At 38.3% G+C, this 15,714-nt stretch overlaps 1 protein-coding gene across 1 annotated transcript in view; it reads left to right on the top strand.

Annotated features, from left to right (window-relative positions):
- Positions 1–14,345, top strand: part of LOC126161341 (elongation factor G, mitochondrial) — an 88,813-nt gene extending 74,468 nt beyond the window's left edge. Inside the window, exon 15 of the mRNA XM_049917104.1 lies at positions 13,720–14,345. Coding sequence (XP_049773061.1) covers positions 13,720–13,902 — 183 coding nt within the window. The 3' untranslated portion in view covers positions 13,903–14,345. The remainder of the gene's footprint in view (positions 1–13,719) is intronic.
- Positions 14,346–15,714: the final 1,369 nt, after the last annotated feature.

Below are 15,714 nucleotides of genomic sequence, written 5' to 3'. Positions count from 1 at the left end.
AGACAGCAAAGCTTCTGCTCACAAATCAGCACAGTTATAGAAGACATCACTTCTGCAGCCGGCCGGTGTGGCCGTGCGGTTCTAGGCACTTCAGTCTGGAACCGCGTGACCGCTACGGTCGCAGGTTCAAATCCTGCCTCGGACATGGATGTGTGTGATGTCCTTAGGTTAGTTAGGTTTAAGTAGTTCTGAGTTCTACGGGACTGATGACTACAGATGTTAAGTCCCATAGTGCTCAAAGCCATCACTTCTGCAAAACTCAGCTTGCCCTTTTCTCACACGATATCCTGCGAACCATGGCAAAGGGTAACAGGCAGATTCCATACTCCTAGATTTCCAAAAAACATTTGACATGATGCCCCACTGCAGACTGTTAATGAAGATCTTAGCATCCACATTAAGTTCCCGGCTATGTAAGGGGCCCTGCAAACTTCTCATGTGATTGAACCCCATTGTCCTCGACAGCAATTGTTCACCAGAGACGAGGGTATCATTAGGGGTGCCCCAAGGAAGTGTGATAGGACCGCTGTGATTCTCTGTATACATAAATGACCAGACGGAATGAGCAGCAGTCTGCAGTTGTTTGCTGCTGATGCTATAGTGTGTGGGAAGTTGTCTTCGTTGAAGGGATGTAGAAGCATAGAGTATGACTTAGACAAAATTTGTAGTTGGTGTGATAATGTTCAGATACAGCATTAGTACTGTGCTGTTTGATACAGTCACGTAAAATTAAAAATCTAGATATAACATTGCAAACCAATATGAAATGTTATTAGCATGTAAGGATTACAGTAGGGAAGGTGAATGGTTGACTTCAGTTTATTGGGATAATTTTAGGAAAGTGTGGTTCATCTGTAAAGGAGGGTGCATATATACTAGTGTGATTCATTCTTGAGTATTGCTCTAGTGGTTTGGATCCCCATCAAGTCTAAAGGAAGACATTGAAGCAATTCAGAAGCGAGCTGGTACATTTGTTACCGGTAGGTTCACCCAACATGGATATATTACGGAGAAACAGGAATCTGTGTAGGGAAAGCGACATTCTTTTCGAGGAACTCGATTCAGAAAATTTAGAGAAATTGCATTTGAAGCTGATTGCAAAATGATCCTACTGCTACAGACATATATTTCGCTTAGGGGCCAAAAAGATGAAAGAAATTAGAGCTCACACATAGGCTTCACTGTGTTTCCAAATGGATCAGCAAAAGAAATGACTGGTAGTGGTATAAGTCATCTTCTCCCACACACCATATGGTGGCTTGCAGTGTATGTAAGTACATGTAGATGTAGTTATTGAACTAACAAGTGATGCCAAGAAAATGCTGCATTATAATGTCTGCTTGGAGCCCATGTACTTACTTATACAAACTGCAGCTGGTCCTAGGCCTCACTCAGTCCAGCCTTTCACACTTTCTTGTCATATGCATCTTCCTCTCCCAGACCCAGTATCTGCATGTCTCCCATCGTATTATCCTTCCATCTCATTCTCGGCCGTCCCAGTGTTCTCTTTCCTTCAGCTTCTCCATCCATTACAGCCTTTATTATTGTGTTCTCCCCTCTCCTCCTCACATGTCCATACCATCTTAGTCTGTTAATTTTCACACTCATTACGATGTCAGGCAGTGTGTATAATTATCTGAGTTCTCTGTTTTTCCTTATCCTCCACTGTTCATTTTCTTTCACTGGTCCATATATTTTTCTCAGTACTTTATTTTCAAAAGTGATAAGTTTTTTCTCCGTTTTCTTTGTCAGGGTCCATGTCTCACTTGCATAGCACAGTATTGGCTTGATGATGGTCTGATATATTCTTGTTTTTGCCTGCCTAGATAGTAACTTCAATCTTATGATGTTGTGCATAGCTCCTAGACATCTTCCCCCAGCTTGAATTCTTGTTACTATCTCTTGTTCTATAAGGTTTTGTTGGGTGATGTTGACACCGATGTACGTGAATGTATCTGTCTTCTGTATTTTTAGATTTCCGATTTTTAGATGGTTTGATCCTAAGTGAGCTCTTCTTCCTAATACCATGAACTTTGTTTTACTTTCATTTATAGTTAGACCTACTTTCTTAGCTTCTTCCTTTAGCACAGTTCCCATTTTCCCCAGTTCTTCCATGTTCTTTCCTATCAGCATAATATCAGCCGGAGAAGCCAGGACATTTATCTTTTTTCCTATGGTGACTCCTGCACTTTCACATGTTGCTCTCCTCAGGGTTTTGTTGAGGACCAAATTGAACAGGGTTGGTGATATATCATCACCCTGTCTCACTCCTGTTTTTACTTCAAATGCTTCTGAGAACTCCCCCTGTACTTTCACTCTATGCTTTGATTCCATCACACACATTTTAGTTAGCTTTATCAGCTTGTCAGGTATCCCATACTCTGCCATTATCCCCCACATTTCCTCTCTTACTATGCTGTCATGTGCTTTGTTGAAATCTATAAACAGATGAAAGGATCACGATTGTGCTCCCAGTTCTTATCTAATATTTGTCTTAGTGTGAATATTTGGTCGATTGTTGATTTACCTTTTCTGGACCCTGCTGTGTCTAATATTTCCCCAGTGTATGGGTTGAGCCTGTTCAGTATAATTCTTGATATTACTTTATAGCATGCGCATATGAGAAATATCCCTCTGTAGTTCTGTGTCAGAATTTTGTCTCCTTTCTTGTATATGGGACATACAGCAGCAGTTTTCCATTCCTCCAGCGTTATTTCTTTTCTCCATACGTCTTATATTAGTCGAAGAACCAACTCTGGTGGAGATGAAGGTGGCAATAAAAAGACCAAAAAATGAGAAGGCCCCTGGAATAGACACGATATCAGCAGAGCTCATCAAAAAAGGAGGAGAGAAGATACATGAATGGTTAGCCAAACTGATAAGAGGAGCCCATGTACCTTGTCAAAATGCCAGATTTCATTCTCTATTACTGTGTCGTACTCATTAGTGTGCTGATCCTCTGCTGCTGTGCCCTCCTCACAATCTCTGCTGTAGATTGTGGAAACGATGTGCTCGCTGCTGTTGTTTCTTGTCCCCTTTCATGCTGGTTTGGCCTCCTTTAAATATTCATTGTGCTTGAGTTGTAGCCATTGAAAAGTGGTGAAAGAATTATTTGAATAATAGTATGGTTTGGCGATTGGTTTGTGGTCTATTCTTCCATGCTATCTGCAATTTGCAGTGTATGCTGTGCAACTTCAGAGGATCATGATGGACTATTGCATGTTGAGTGTTGCATGACACTATATCATGAAGCTAATTTTAAGTTGTGTAGGAACATTTTTGCCGAGAAGTCAAGTTTTATCATGTGAGACGTTTTCAAGAAAAAGTACTGACTTAGTAACAGATATCAAAATGCTTCTGAAATATTGCTATAATGATACATTCAATTCCCTTAAACTGTTTTTATAATATGTATGCATCATTTTAACTTCATTCAGTTGAGAACATTTGACTCAAAAATTTTCTTTTTATGATCATAGCAATTCTCCCCACACAATAATCAAAATGCATGTTGTATTTCTATTCTAAAGTATATACAGTTACTGTTACATGTTACAGGTGATTTTCCAACACCCTCTCCTTGTCACTTGTACATTTGCTGGGTATTTATATTTTTATGAAGGTCGAAGATATAAAACAAAAACATCAAATTATGATGATGATGTTTTTCTGCAGACTGCAATGGAAAATGGGAATGATTTTCCAAAATGCATCATTATTATCCTCAGCTACTTAATATCAACTGCTAGATAAAGAACACCTCTATATTTATCCATACATTACAGTCTTCATTGACTCACATCTATGTCATTCCTTCATGTTTTTTAATGTCAACTGCCTATCTTCCATTGGGTAATCTTCTCAGTCTTTTCTTGTCTCTTGCAGTCCAGCAAAGAACTTCGTTGGTCCATCAATCATACATTTGCGTGGCAACATGTACCACAAACTTCCACTCTACTTTGATCATTTGTCCTTTTTCTTGTTTTCTGTGTCTTCTAGTAATTCCAAGTGTGCATCTCTCCATTGCTCATGTAGCAACCCTTAGTTCTGGAATTATTTTCTTGTTAAAAGTTTGCATATCACTGCCACAAATCAAAGGTAGTATTATTTCAACAAATGTTGGTGCCGTTGTCATAAGGAGTAAAAGTACTGACTGCCAAGGTTAGCACAATGTTCCACTTATGCAGGGGAAACAATAGCATCCTGAAACTGCCAGAGGAGGGTCAGAATGATGTGTGTGGGAAGGCATGGAGCTGATTTGCTGTGGAACCAAGTGATGTCTGGAGAAGACAAAGGTCTTGGCCTGGGTGTCTTCATATTGGAATTCCTTTATAACAGAGACAGCTGAGATCCAATTAAATTGCAGTAATATTAACTGACACAACATACTGTGGCATGAGGAGTGGTTTTGGACACACAGAAAAATCATAGGTGGAGATGTGACACATATAGGCAGGTGAGAGCAGCAGTTCCAGTGTGGTGCCAGACCCTTGCTCTACCTGACTTCATTCATATCTGGGACTGATTGAAGATGCCAGAAGCTTTCCACCTGACACACATCACTTCAGCCCTCCTCCAAAATTTTGTAGGCACTGCTTCCTCACCTATATAAGTGGAACACTGCGGCAATTCTAGCAATTTGTGCTAGATGTTGGCATGAAACAGCTGTCTAAAATTCACGAAATTTATCTTAATGATGCTGCTTGCAAACTGAGAAAGTTTTAGTCATCATATCAGGAGTTTAGTTTGTAAAATCCTATTTCGTTTAGCAAAAGCACTCCAGGCCATTTTAATTCTTTTATTTACTTATTTTCCTCTCCAACCCACCGTTTTCTTCAACTGCTCTAAATCTTGAAATTCATCAGTTGGTTGTATGACTTCATTATTAATTTCAGCTATTTTCTTTTTGGTGTGTTTCTTGAATGCTCTAGTCTCTTTATAATTGTGTTTCAGAACTCTTTTTCAGATTTGATCTACTAAGTTCTTCCAATTACTGTTGATCTTTAACTACTCAGTGTCACTAGCATAATGAAGGTAGTTCATACATGTTTATTAATCTGTATTCCTTCTTCATGCTCTCTGTTTAGAAATCTGAAAACTATACTAGTGTCCAAAATTAAAGCAATAAATAGAAATTCTGCAAGGCTGCATTTCTTTTGCCACGAAACAGTATAAACAGGTAGTAGTAAAGTAGAATCAATGTAAAGAATACAGAAAGTAAACATAGCGGTATATAAAAATGTTCTTCATTTTTTACCAACTTAACAGATGTGCACAAACTTTCCAACAACTGGTTAATGTGCTTAATATGGGATGGGACCATCTCTGGCAACAATACAGACCTGACGACGACTGGGCGTGCTGCGAATTTAGTAGCAGCAGCAGCAGCAGCTGCTTTTTTTTCATCTGTAGATGTCTTTTTACAAGGATATAGAACAATTTAAAATAAGTTAATTCATATACACACATTTACAGACTTCTAGTTAGTCAGACCAATAGATTTACTCCTGGTATACAATACTTTTTTTACAAATAACTTATTAAATAATGTAATGCCGCACTGTTCACTCATATCTCACTATCAGTCAATGCACACACTATACATACATTGTTTCATAACACTCCACTCACTACACACACACACACACACACACACACACACACACACACACACACTGGTGGCTCTGGGCCATTTTCTGTACCGCAACTTCTCATTTGCTATCCTGAAAAACTGAGTCAGTATCCCTCCATAATGAGTGAGATGTTGTGATCAGAAAGAGGAAGAGATGTTAGTATTGTACTGTGCATAGGTTGTGGGGAGAGTGTCTTTAGAAATGAAAAAAGAAGGAAAAACATATAGTGAAGGTGTTATGTGGAATGTTGGATGTTTTATAATCATTGTTATTTATTATTATTATTTATTTGTATAACTTTTTTATGTAAGCCCTACTCTGTTTCATCTAAATAATTCATCAATGTATAAAATGTATTGCGCAACAGGTACTTTTTAGCTGCCTTTTTAAATAAGTGTATTTTTGCAGTTTCTTTCATCTCTTTTGGTAATTTATTGTACAGTTTTATTCCTTAGTAGAAAATGCTGTTTTGAGTTTTATGTTTATTTTTTCTTGGTAAATGTAAGTTGAGTCTGTCTCTTGTTGCAAGGTCATAGACATAGCTGTTTGTGGAATAATTACCAATATTATTTTTGATGTGTAAAACTGACTGGTAAATGTAATTCTCATGGAGCAGTGTTTACAATGAGCTCGACAAGTATTTTTGTTTATTATTCTTATGGCTCTTTTCTGGAGTTTGAAAATTGTGTTCATATTTTGTGCATGTGTTCTCCAAAAAAGAATGCCATAGCTAAGAATTGAGTGTCATTTTTCCTCTTAAAATTGAAATTCATGCCTTTAGTTTTCTTTATGTTCAATGTCACTTTATTATTTATTGACCAATCATAAGCTTCCTTGAGAGTTTCACTTGCTTCCTCCGCAAGGAGTTCTATTGTTTCCTCAATGACTATAATATTGCTGTCATCAGCGAAGAGAATTTTTTCACCATGAGTAACACTACTGGAAAAGGCATTGATGTATACCAGGAATAGTATTGGTCTTAATATGCTACCCCAACATGAATGTATTTTGGTTCTGATAAGTGTTTTACTAAATGTTTAGATCTATTTGAAGTATGTGTTATCTCTACTCTTTGTACCCTGTCTGCTAGGTATGATCAAAACCAGTCATTAGCTACCCCTCTTATTCCACATCATTACGAAGTGACGTATTCATGATCTATGGAACAAGTACTAATCTCTAATCTAACCTAATGCTTCTAATTTATTTAACAGAATCTTGAGGTCATCTGTATCAAACGAATTAGAAAGATCCAAAAATATGTCTGTGACACACACATCTTTATCAAGAGTATCACGTACAACTGTGATGAATTCTACTATGGCTGACTGTATTTTTGCCACTTCGGAAAACAAATTCGCTTAAAAGGGGGCCTTGTATAATACCTATGCATTGTTACAGTACACACATTGGTACTTCATCTAATCCTACTGACTTTTTATTTTTTGAATAGTTTTATTGACTTCATTCTCTGTCGTGGGAAGTAACATCATTGTACAGGGCTATTACAAATGATTGAAGCGATTTCATAAATTCACTGTAGCTCCATTCATTGACATATGGTCACGACACACTACAGATACGTAGAAAAACTCAAACTTTTGTTCGGCTGAAGCCGCACTTCAGGTTTCTGCCGCCAGAGCGCTCGAGAGCGCAGTGAGACAAAATGGCAACAGGAGCCGAGAAAGCGTATGTCGTGCTTGAAATGCACTCACATCAGTCAGTCATAACAGTGCAACGACACTTCAGGATGAAGTTCAACAAAGATCCACCAACTGCTAACTCCATTCGGGATGGTATGCGCAGTTTAAAGCTTCTGGATGCCTCTGTAAGGGGAAATCAATGGGTCGGTCTGCAGTGAGCGAAGAAACGGTTGAACACGTGCAGGCAAGTTTCACGCGTAGCCCGCGGAAGTCGACGAATAAAGCAAGCAGGGAGCTAAACGTACCACAGCCGACAGTTTGGAAAATCTTACGGAAAAGGCTAAAGCAGAAGCCTTAGCGTTTACAATTGCTACAAATGATAAAGTCAAACGCTTTGAATTTTCGGCGCGGTTGCAACAGCTCATGGAAGAGGATGCGTTCAGTGCGAAACTTGTTTCCAGTGATAAAGCAACATTTTTCTTAATGGTGAAGTGAACAGACACAATGTGCGAATCTGGGCGGTAGAGAATCCTCACGCATTCGTGCAGCAAATTTGCAATTCACCAAAAGTTAACGTGTTTTGTGCAATCTCACGGTTTAAAGTTTACGGCCCCTTTTTCTTCTGCAAAAAAAAAAAAACGTTACAGGACACGTGTATCTGGACATGCTGGAAAACTGGCTCATGCCACAACTGGAGACCGACAGTGCCGACTTCATCTTTCAACAGGATGGTGCTCCACTGCACTTCCATCATGATGTTCAGCATTTCTTAAACAGGAGATTGGAAAACCGATGGATCGGTCGTGGTGGAGATCATGATCAGCAATTCATGTCATGGCCTCCATGCTCTCCCGACTTAACCCCATGCGATTTCTTTCTGTGGGTTATGTGAAAGATTCAGTGTTTAAACCTCCTCTACCAAGAAACGTGCCAGAACTGCGAGCTCGCATCAACGATGCTTTCCAACTCATTGATGGGGACATGCTGCACCAAGTGTGGGAGGAACTTGATTATCAGCTTGACATCTGCCGAATCACTAAAGGGGCACATATCGAACATTTGTGAATGCCTAAAAAAACTTTTTGAGTTTTTGTATGTGTGTGCAAAGCATTGTGAAAATATCTCAAATAATAAAGTTATTGTAGAGCTGTGAAATCGCTTCAATCATTTGTAATAACCCTGTATTTAGTGCACATTATTTACAGGTGTTATATTTGTTTTGGGGAATTTTTGCTGTAACTTCTCTGCAATAGTTGAAAAATGCTCATTTACATCGTTTGCTAAGTGTGTGGATCATTTATTACCTTATCCCCCTCCTTTAGCAGTATATTATTCTGCCTTTGTTTGCCTCTCCACGTTTCCTTTTTTATAACATGCCAGACTGCTTTGCTTTTATTCTCTGTATTATATATTATTTTGTCATTAAATGACTTTTTTGCAGCAATTTGCACCTTCCTTATAGATCTTATTGTACCTATGATAGAAATTTAAAAATTCTAGATTAATGCGAATCTTTTAAAGGAAGTTAGGTCTTTAAGTGTTTGGGAGGACTTCTTAATACTTGCTGTTATCCATCTGTTTTTGTGAGACATTGATACAGGCATGCATACTTTTGTAAATGCCCTTTCAAAGTTCAATTTAAACAATGTGGAGAATTTAGAGAATTTCATATTCACATTAGTTTCCTTATACACTTCACCCCAGGTTTGTTTTTCTAGTTCTTTTGAAAAATCTTTTATTTTGATTTCTGATAGATATCGTTTGTAGGCTTGTAGTTTAGGGAATGATTCGATGCCTGATTTTACTGTTATTTGACAAAGATGGTCTGATAGTCTGAGATATTTCACAGCTACATCACTTTTTCCCTGTCCATATTTGTGGCCACATGGTCAATTACTTATGCAGTCATTGTAGTAACCCTTGTTGCACTGTTGACCAATAGGGACATGCTAAAACTTTGAAGGATGTTTATGAAGGTGCTGCTGGATTCATTTACGATATTAGTGTTGATGTTAATGTCCCCACAAAGATTTATGTTGAGCTTTTGTACTAGAGACTTTACCTAGAACTTCTGTTAATTTTTTTGAAAAAAGTGCCCACACTACCACTGGGAGCTCTACACACACACACACACACACACACACACACACACACACACACACACACAAAATGATTAATTTCTTGGTGAAATCAAGCCCTGTTAATTCAATAGCTGATATTTCAATGTTTTTGTCTTCACTTACTGTACTGAGGTCATGTCTTGATTTGAACTGTGTTCCTTTTCTGAGATAAATGCATGATCCTCCACCCCTTGAAGTAGTTCTGCAGGAAGAGTGTGCCCTTTTATACAATGATAATTTCTGTGTCACCACACCATTGCTCAGTAATACAAACTACTGTGCAGTTCAAAGATTGGAGCTCAATTTCTAATAGTTGTATTTTATTTTTATGATGTCATATATCTCAAAGCAATAACAACCAGTTAAACTTAGCTGATTCACCCCTACAATTTCATGAAGATGTGTTAGAGCGCTCAACATAATCCCTGCCCACACAATTAGGGATCATCCTCCCTCCAGATGCGAATCACCGAGAATCGTTCTCCAGACCAAATCGGGACTTATCTGTGAAAAGAACATTGGCACACTGTTTGAACATCCAGGTGGCATGTTGATGACTCCACTTTAGATGTTCCCTTTTGTGAAGACACATCAGATGTACGCATACAGCAGGTCTCCAACAATAAAGGCTACTCTGTTGAAGCCTTCTGTACAGTTTGCCTCAATACAGGGTGATTCAAAAAGAATACCACAACTTTAGGAATTTAAAACTCTGCAACGAGAAAAGGCAGAGCTAAGCACTATCTGTCAGCGAATTAAGGGAGCTATAAAGTTTCATTTAGTTGTACATTTGTTCGCTTGAGGCGCTGTTGACTAGGCGTCAGCATCAGTTGATGCTAAGATGGCTTCATCACTGGCCTCCAAGAAGCCCTGATCTTATGGGGGTATGTTAAGGATATGGTGTTTCGGCCACCTCTCCCAGCCACCATTGATGATTTGAAACGAGAAATAACAGCAGCTATCCAAACTGTTACGCCTGATATGCTACAGAGAGTGTGGAACGAGTTGGAGTATCGCGTTGATATTGCTCGAGTGTCTGGAGGGGGCCATTTGAACATCTCTGAACTTGTTTTTGAGTGAAAAAAAAACTTTTTAAATACTCTTTGTAATGATGTATAACAGAAGGTTATATTATGTTTCTTTCATTAAATACACATTTTTAAAGTTGTGGTATTCTTTTTGAATCACCCTGTATAACATGTACAGTGGATGCTGCAAGGTCAGATGCCAGTTGCCATGAAGTACTAGGCGGTACTGTCATGCCCTTAGAGCCAAATAACAGTCCCCTCATTCTGATGTCACATGTGGTCAGCCCTTTACTGGTCTTTGAGGTACAGTTTTGGTCTCTTATAAGTTGTCGACACATCCGAGAAACAACAGAACGATTCACATTAAGTCACTGGCTCACATCATTTTGCGACTGTCTTGCTTCCAGTCTCCCTATGGCTCTCCACTGTAGAGTGTCTGGTTGGTGTCTTTTCTGTGCCATACTGTACCATCTGTGACGGTGTAAACAGTGATTGTGGATGTGAGACTACCTGGCACAGACTACCCTATTTGATAGGTGCCCTGACACCATCTTTGGCATGGTTACCTGTCGACTGGGGTGCTATCTTCTGTACAGAACACGATCGTACAGAAATGTTTTAACAGTTTGTATGATTATATCATGAATTAGACACAGGATGGGGGAATAGCAGTTTATTGCTTTAATTTTGGGTACCTGTGTACTTCTAAAGTTTTTAAGACTATTTGAAGGACTTTTGACAGTGTTGACTGGAATATTCTCTTTCAAATTCTAAAGGTGGCAGGGGTAAAATACAGGGAGCGAAAGGCTATTTACAATTTGTACAGAAACCAGACGGCAGTTATAAGAGTCGAGGGACGTGAAAGGGAAGCAGTGGTTGGGAAGGGAGTGAGACAGGGTTGTAGCCTGTCCCCAATGTTATTCAATCTGTATATTGAGCAAGCAGTAAAGGAAACAAAAGAAAAATTTGGAGTAGGTATTAAAATCCAGGGAGAAGAAACAAAAACTTTGAGGTTCGCCGATGACATTGTAATTCTGTTAGAGACAGCAACGGACTTGGAAGAGCAGTTGAAAGGAATGGACAGTGTCTTGAAAGGGGGATATAAGATGAACATCAACAAAAGCAAAACGAGGATAATGGAATGTAGTCAAATTAAGTCGGGTGATGCTGAGGGAATTAGATTAGGAAATGAGACACTTATAGTAGTAAAGGAGTTTTGCTATTTGGGGAGCAAAATAACTGATGATGGTCGAAGTAGAGAGGATATAAAATGTAGACTGGCAATGGCAAGGAAAGCGTTTCTGAAGAAGAGAAATTTGTTAACATCGAGTATAGATTTAAGTGTCAGGAAGTCGTTTCTGAAAGTATTTGTATGGAGTGTAGCCATGTATGGAAGTGAAACATGGACAATAAATAGTTTGGACAAGAAGAGAATAGAAGCTTTCTAAATGTGGTGCTACAGAAGAATGTTGAAGATTAGGTGGTTAGATCACGTAACTAATGAGGAGGTACTGAACAGGATTGGGGAGAAGAGAAGTTTGTGGCACATCTTGACAAGAAGAAGGGACCGGTTGGTAGGACATGTTCTGAGGCATCAAGGGATCACAAATTTAGCATTGGAGGGCAGCGTGGAGGGTAAAAATCGTAGAGGGAGACCAAGAGATGAATACACTAAGCAGATTCAGAAGGATGTAGGTTGCAGTAGGTACCGGGAGATGAAGGAGCTTGCACATGATAGATTAGCATGGAGAGCTGCTTCAAACCAGTCTCAGGACTGAAGACCACAACCACAACAAGATTTCAAAGTCATGTGAGATTGGCAACTTGTTTTAAATGTTTTGTTGATGTAAAATAATGTACTTCACAAAAGCAGAAGGGTAGTATTTTATGATGATAATATCAGTGAGTCAGTTGGCATCCTTTAATTCCTCCAAATACCTGGGAGTAACCAACAATTTATAAAGACAAGAAATAGAGCACTCGCATAGCACAACTGCCTCCCATCTTAAGAATACTGCTCAAGTGTGTAGGACCCGTGCGAAATAGGACTAACAAGTTATACTGAATGTATACAAAAAATGGTTTAGTACTTTGTCCATACTCAGGAACTGTAAGTACATTTGTTGAAAAAAATCAGCAACCAGTTGCACAAAATAAATTTTATTTCTTTACTGGTGTTGGACACCTAGTGCCCTTCTTGAAGAAGCTTATAATTATTGCATTATTAGTGAGAATAAAAAATAAGCAGGTTTATGCAGCATAGTCCTTTCTGCCTCCTCTGTAGAACGTCTTGCTCACTGTGTTGCTATTTGCCTTAAAATTGTGTTTGACTTACGATGTACTGTCCAACAGTGTTATTCAGCTCCTTTAATTCCAATAGGTGAAGAAGACTAGTTGTAATACCAGTTTATCTGCAGGGTGGAAACCTTCTGCAGAAAATTTCACTATTCTGAAAACTGAAAACTGAAAAACAGTCACTTATTTCCCGTGACCAGATTAAGTATCTTTCGTTTGAGAAACAACACTAGTATTTTTGACACTGCACTGATTCCACTACAAAGAATACCCATGACTTGATTCCCAAAAAAGAAAGAAGAGTGTCACAAATGGTCACAGGTTTGTTCGATTCATGGGAGGGCATCATGGAAACACTGAAAAATTTGAATGGGCAGACACTTGAAAATATATGCTAATTATTCCATGAAAACCTATGTACAAAGTTTCAGGAAACAGTATTAATTGAAGAATCTAGTGCTAATTATGCTGAATGGACAACTGTGTCTGTATTATGTTACAAACTTTGGTTTGACCTTTGAAGCCAGTCTCTCTGATACGGAAAAGTATTAAATAAAAATGATTGGTGGGAAGCATTTTTTATGATAAAAACAGATACAATTTTCAAAATAATGGTAGGTATCAGATTGGCAGTTTATTAACCAAGGGATAAACTAACAAAAAGAATGTGACAGATACAGTTACAAAAGCACTGCTAATGGCTAATAAGCTCTGTCCCTGTTAACATAGTCACCAGTCTTAATAAAAATACCATTGCAGCCATTGTGTTTATGTGGAACAAAAAAGTAGTCCAAAGCACATCATCTGCTTTTTGACTCACACTTTTTATTTATTTTTCCTGCTTTATTTTGTAGATGTGTTACATTTTTTACAGGACTCCCTTTCTTTCAGATATGCTGTAGTGTTTGAAATGAATTCAAGCACCAGTTTTAATATAATGTATAATTGAAATTTTTAATACTCTGTTGAGTGTATCATTATGTTTATATTATGATTTCAGGTACCTCTCAATGAAATGTTTGGTTATGCCTCTGAGCTGCGTTCCTCCACACAGGGGAAGGGGGAATTTGCCATGGATTACAGCCGCTACTCACCATGCCTACCCGATGTTCAAGAACAGCTAATGCAAGAATATCAAGAAAGCATTGGAAATGTACCTCAGCAGAAGAAAAGGAAAAATTAAATAAAGTCTTTAGATAATTTTATCTAAGCAAATTATATTTAGTTATCAGTTATGGGGGAAAAACTGTGGAATCAATATCCTTTCCACTTTTCGTTCCATTTGAGTACTGTCTGTGAGTTTCTCTGTAATAACTCAGTGTTTTCTCCTCTATCAGATGTGATATTTTGAATGTCTGATTACTGGACATTATTCAGTGGTCTGAAGACACAGATACATTCTGTGAGATTATTTGTTGAAGAGTGGCTAGAGAACTTTTGCCACAAAACTGTTATTTGAAGAATAGGTTACCTATTTATGCTGAATGACAATTGTGTTTGTATTATATTACAAACTTTGGATTGACTTTAGAAGTCATTCTCTCCGATCTGGAAATTTAAGTTATTTGTATCAAGATGAGATGTAAATATTGTATATAGCAGTCAATAAAAGTATGAGACATTTGATGTTGTTGTTGTTCATAGCTAAGAAACTGTGTTTGACTTTCAATTCTGTTTTACTACAGTTGACATATTTCTCAGTTTTTCAAAGATTTTAAATTGTTAACTTCACCTTCCATAAGATGAATACCTTTCACTGGTAACAACAGAGTATATCGTGACCTGTTTATAATAAATACAGAATTGCAAGGACTATTTGAATATGCAAGTAATGCCTATCACCTTGTATAATTCTGTGGGGCCCAGCCTCATAATAATATTACATACATTTTGTTTCGTAATTATTACAGACAGAAATTGTAAAACTTCCTTTCCCTATACATAATTAAAACATTGAATATTGTATAATTCTCTTCCTCCAGCAAAGACTGAGTATTTTGTGTTTTAATAATAAAAAGCATTCCACCATGCACCATCATGCTGTCAAACAGCAATCCAAGTATGACATGCATTCCAGCTCACAGCTTCAAATTACCAATGTTTTACTGCTGCATTCCGTAATGCCACACAGCCTCTCCCAAGTTGGTATGGGACTAGTATCCATGGGGAAAAGGATAGTGTGTAAAAGATTTAAACCCTTTTTTATTTAGGAGAATGTGGTGTATACAGGGTGAAAATGAAAGATATTTACAGTTATCTGGAAATCAATGGTAGCTGTGCTAAAGGCAATGCACCAGCTTGCACTGTACACAAAAGTGGACTACACATTATTCCCATGATGGCAGAGCCTTCGACACACACTCTATTATCTACATTACTGGCCACCATTTCCACAATTGCACTGTAATACAAAGTAAACAATTTCCAACATATTTTACTGAGACAGGCATATCTGTATGAATGCATATCCCTAGGGAGGGGGGAATGTGCCACACATGCATGAATAAAGTACAATTTAATTAAAGTTTACTTTTTCATCCTCATCTTGTCAACAGTGTGCTTTACAGTATTATTTTTATGCAGGTCGTTCAAAAGTAAAAGTACAAAACATCACTGTGAGTATAACTGAAGTCTTTATTCAGAAGTAATCACCAGAGGCTCGAGCATAACTATCCCAGTGTTTCACAAGCTGTAGGATTCCCTGTTCCCGGGATTCCTGAGGCTGTGATAGAAGCCAGTCCTCCATTGTGTCCTGTTTGTCATCCGAGATGAAGTCCTTCCCTTTGAGATGCTTTTTTTTTTTTAGAGGACCAAACACATGGAAGTCACACGGCAACATGTCCAGGTTGTATGCCAGATGTTGAAGCTGTTCCCACTAGAACTTGGCCATTACACTCTGTGTGGCCTTGGAGATATGTGGACAGGCATTATTGAGCAGAATCACTCCCAAGCTGTTTGCTCTTGATAGATCTGCATAGGTTATCGGGTGTCTCGC

The sequence above is a fragment of the Schistocerca cancellata genome, chromosome 2, assembly GCF_023864275.1.
Source record: "Schistocerca cancellata isolate TAMUIC-IGC-003103 chromosome 2, iqSchCanc2.1, whole genome shotgun sequence".
NCBI lineage: Eukaryota > Metazoa > Arthropoda > Insecta > Orthoptera > Acrididae > Schistocerca > Schistocerca cancellata.
The sequence above is the reverse complement of the archived record's forward strand: the minus strand, read 5'-3'. Positions and strand labels throughout refer to the sequence as shown.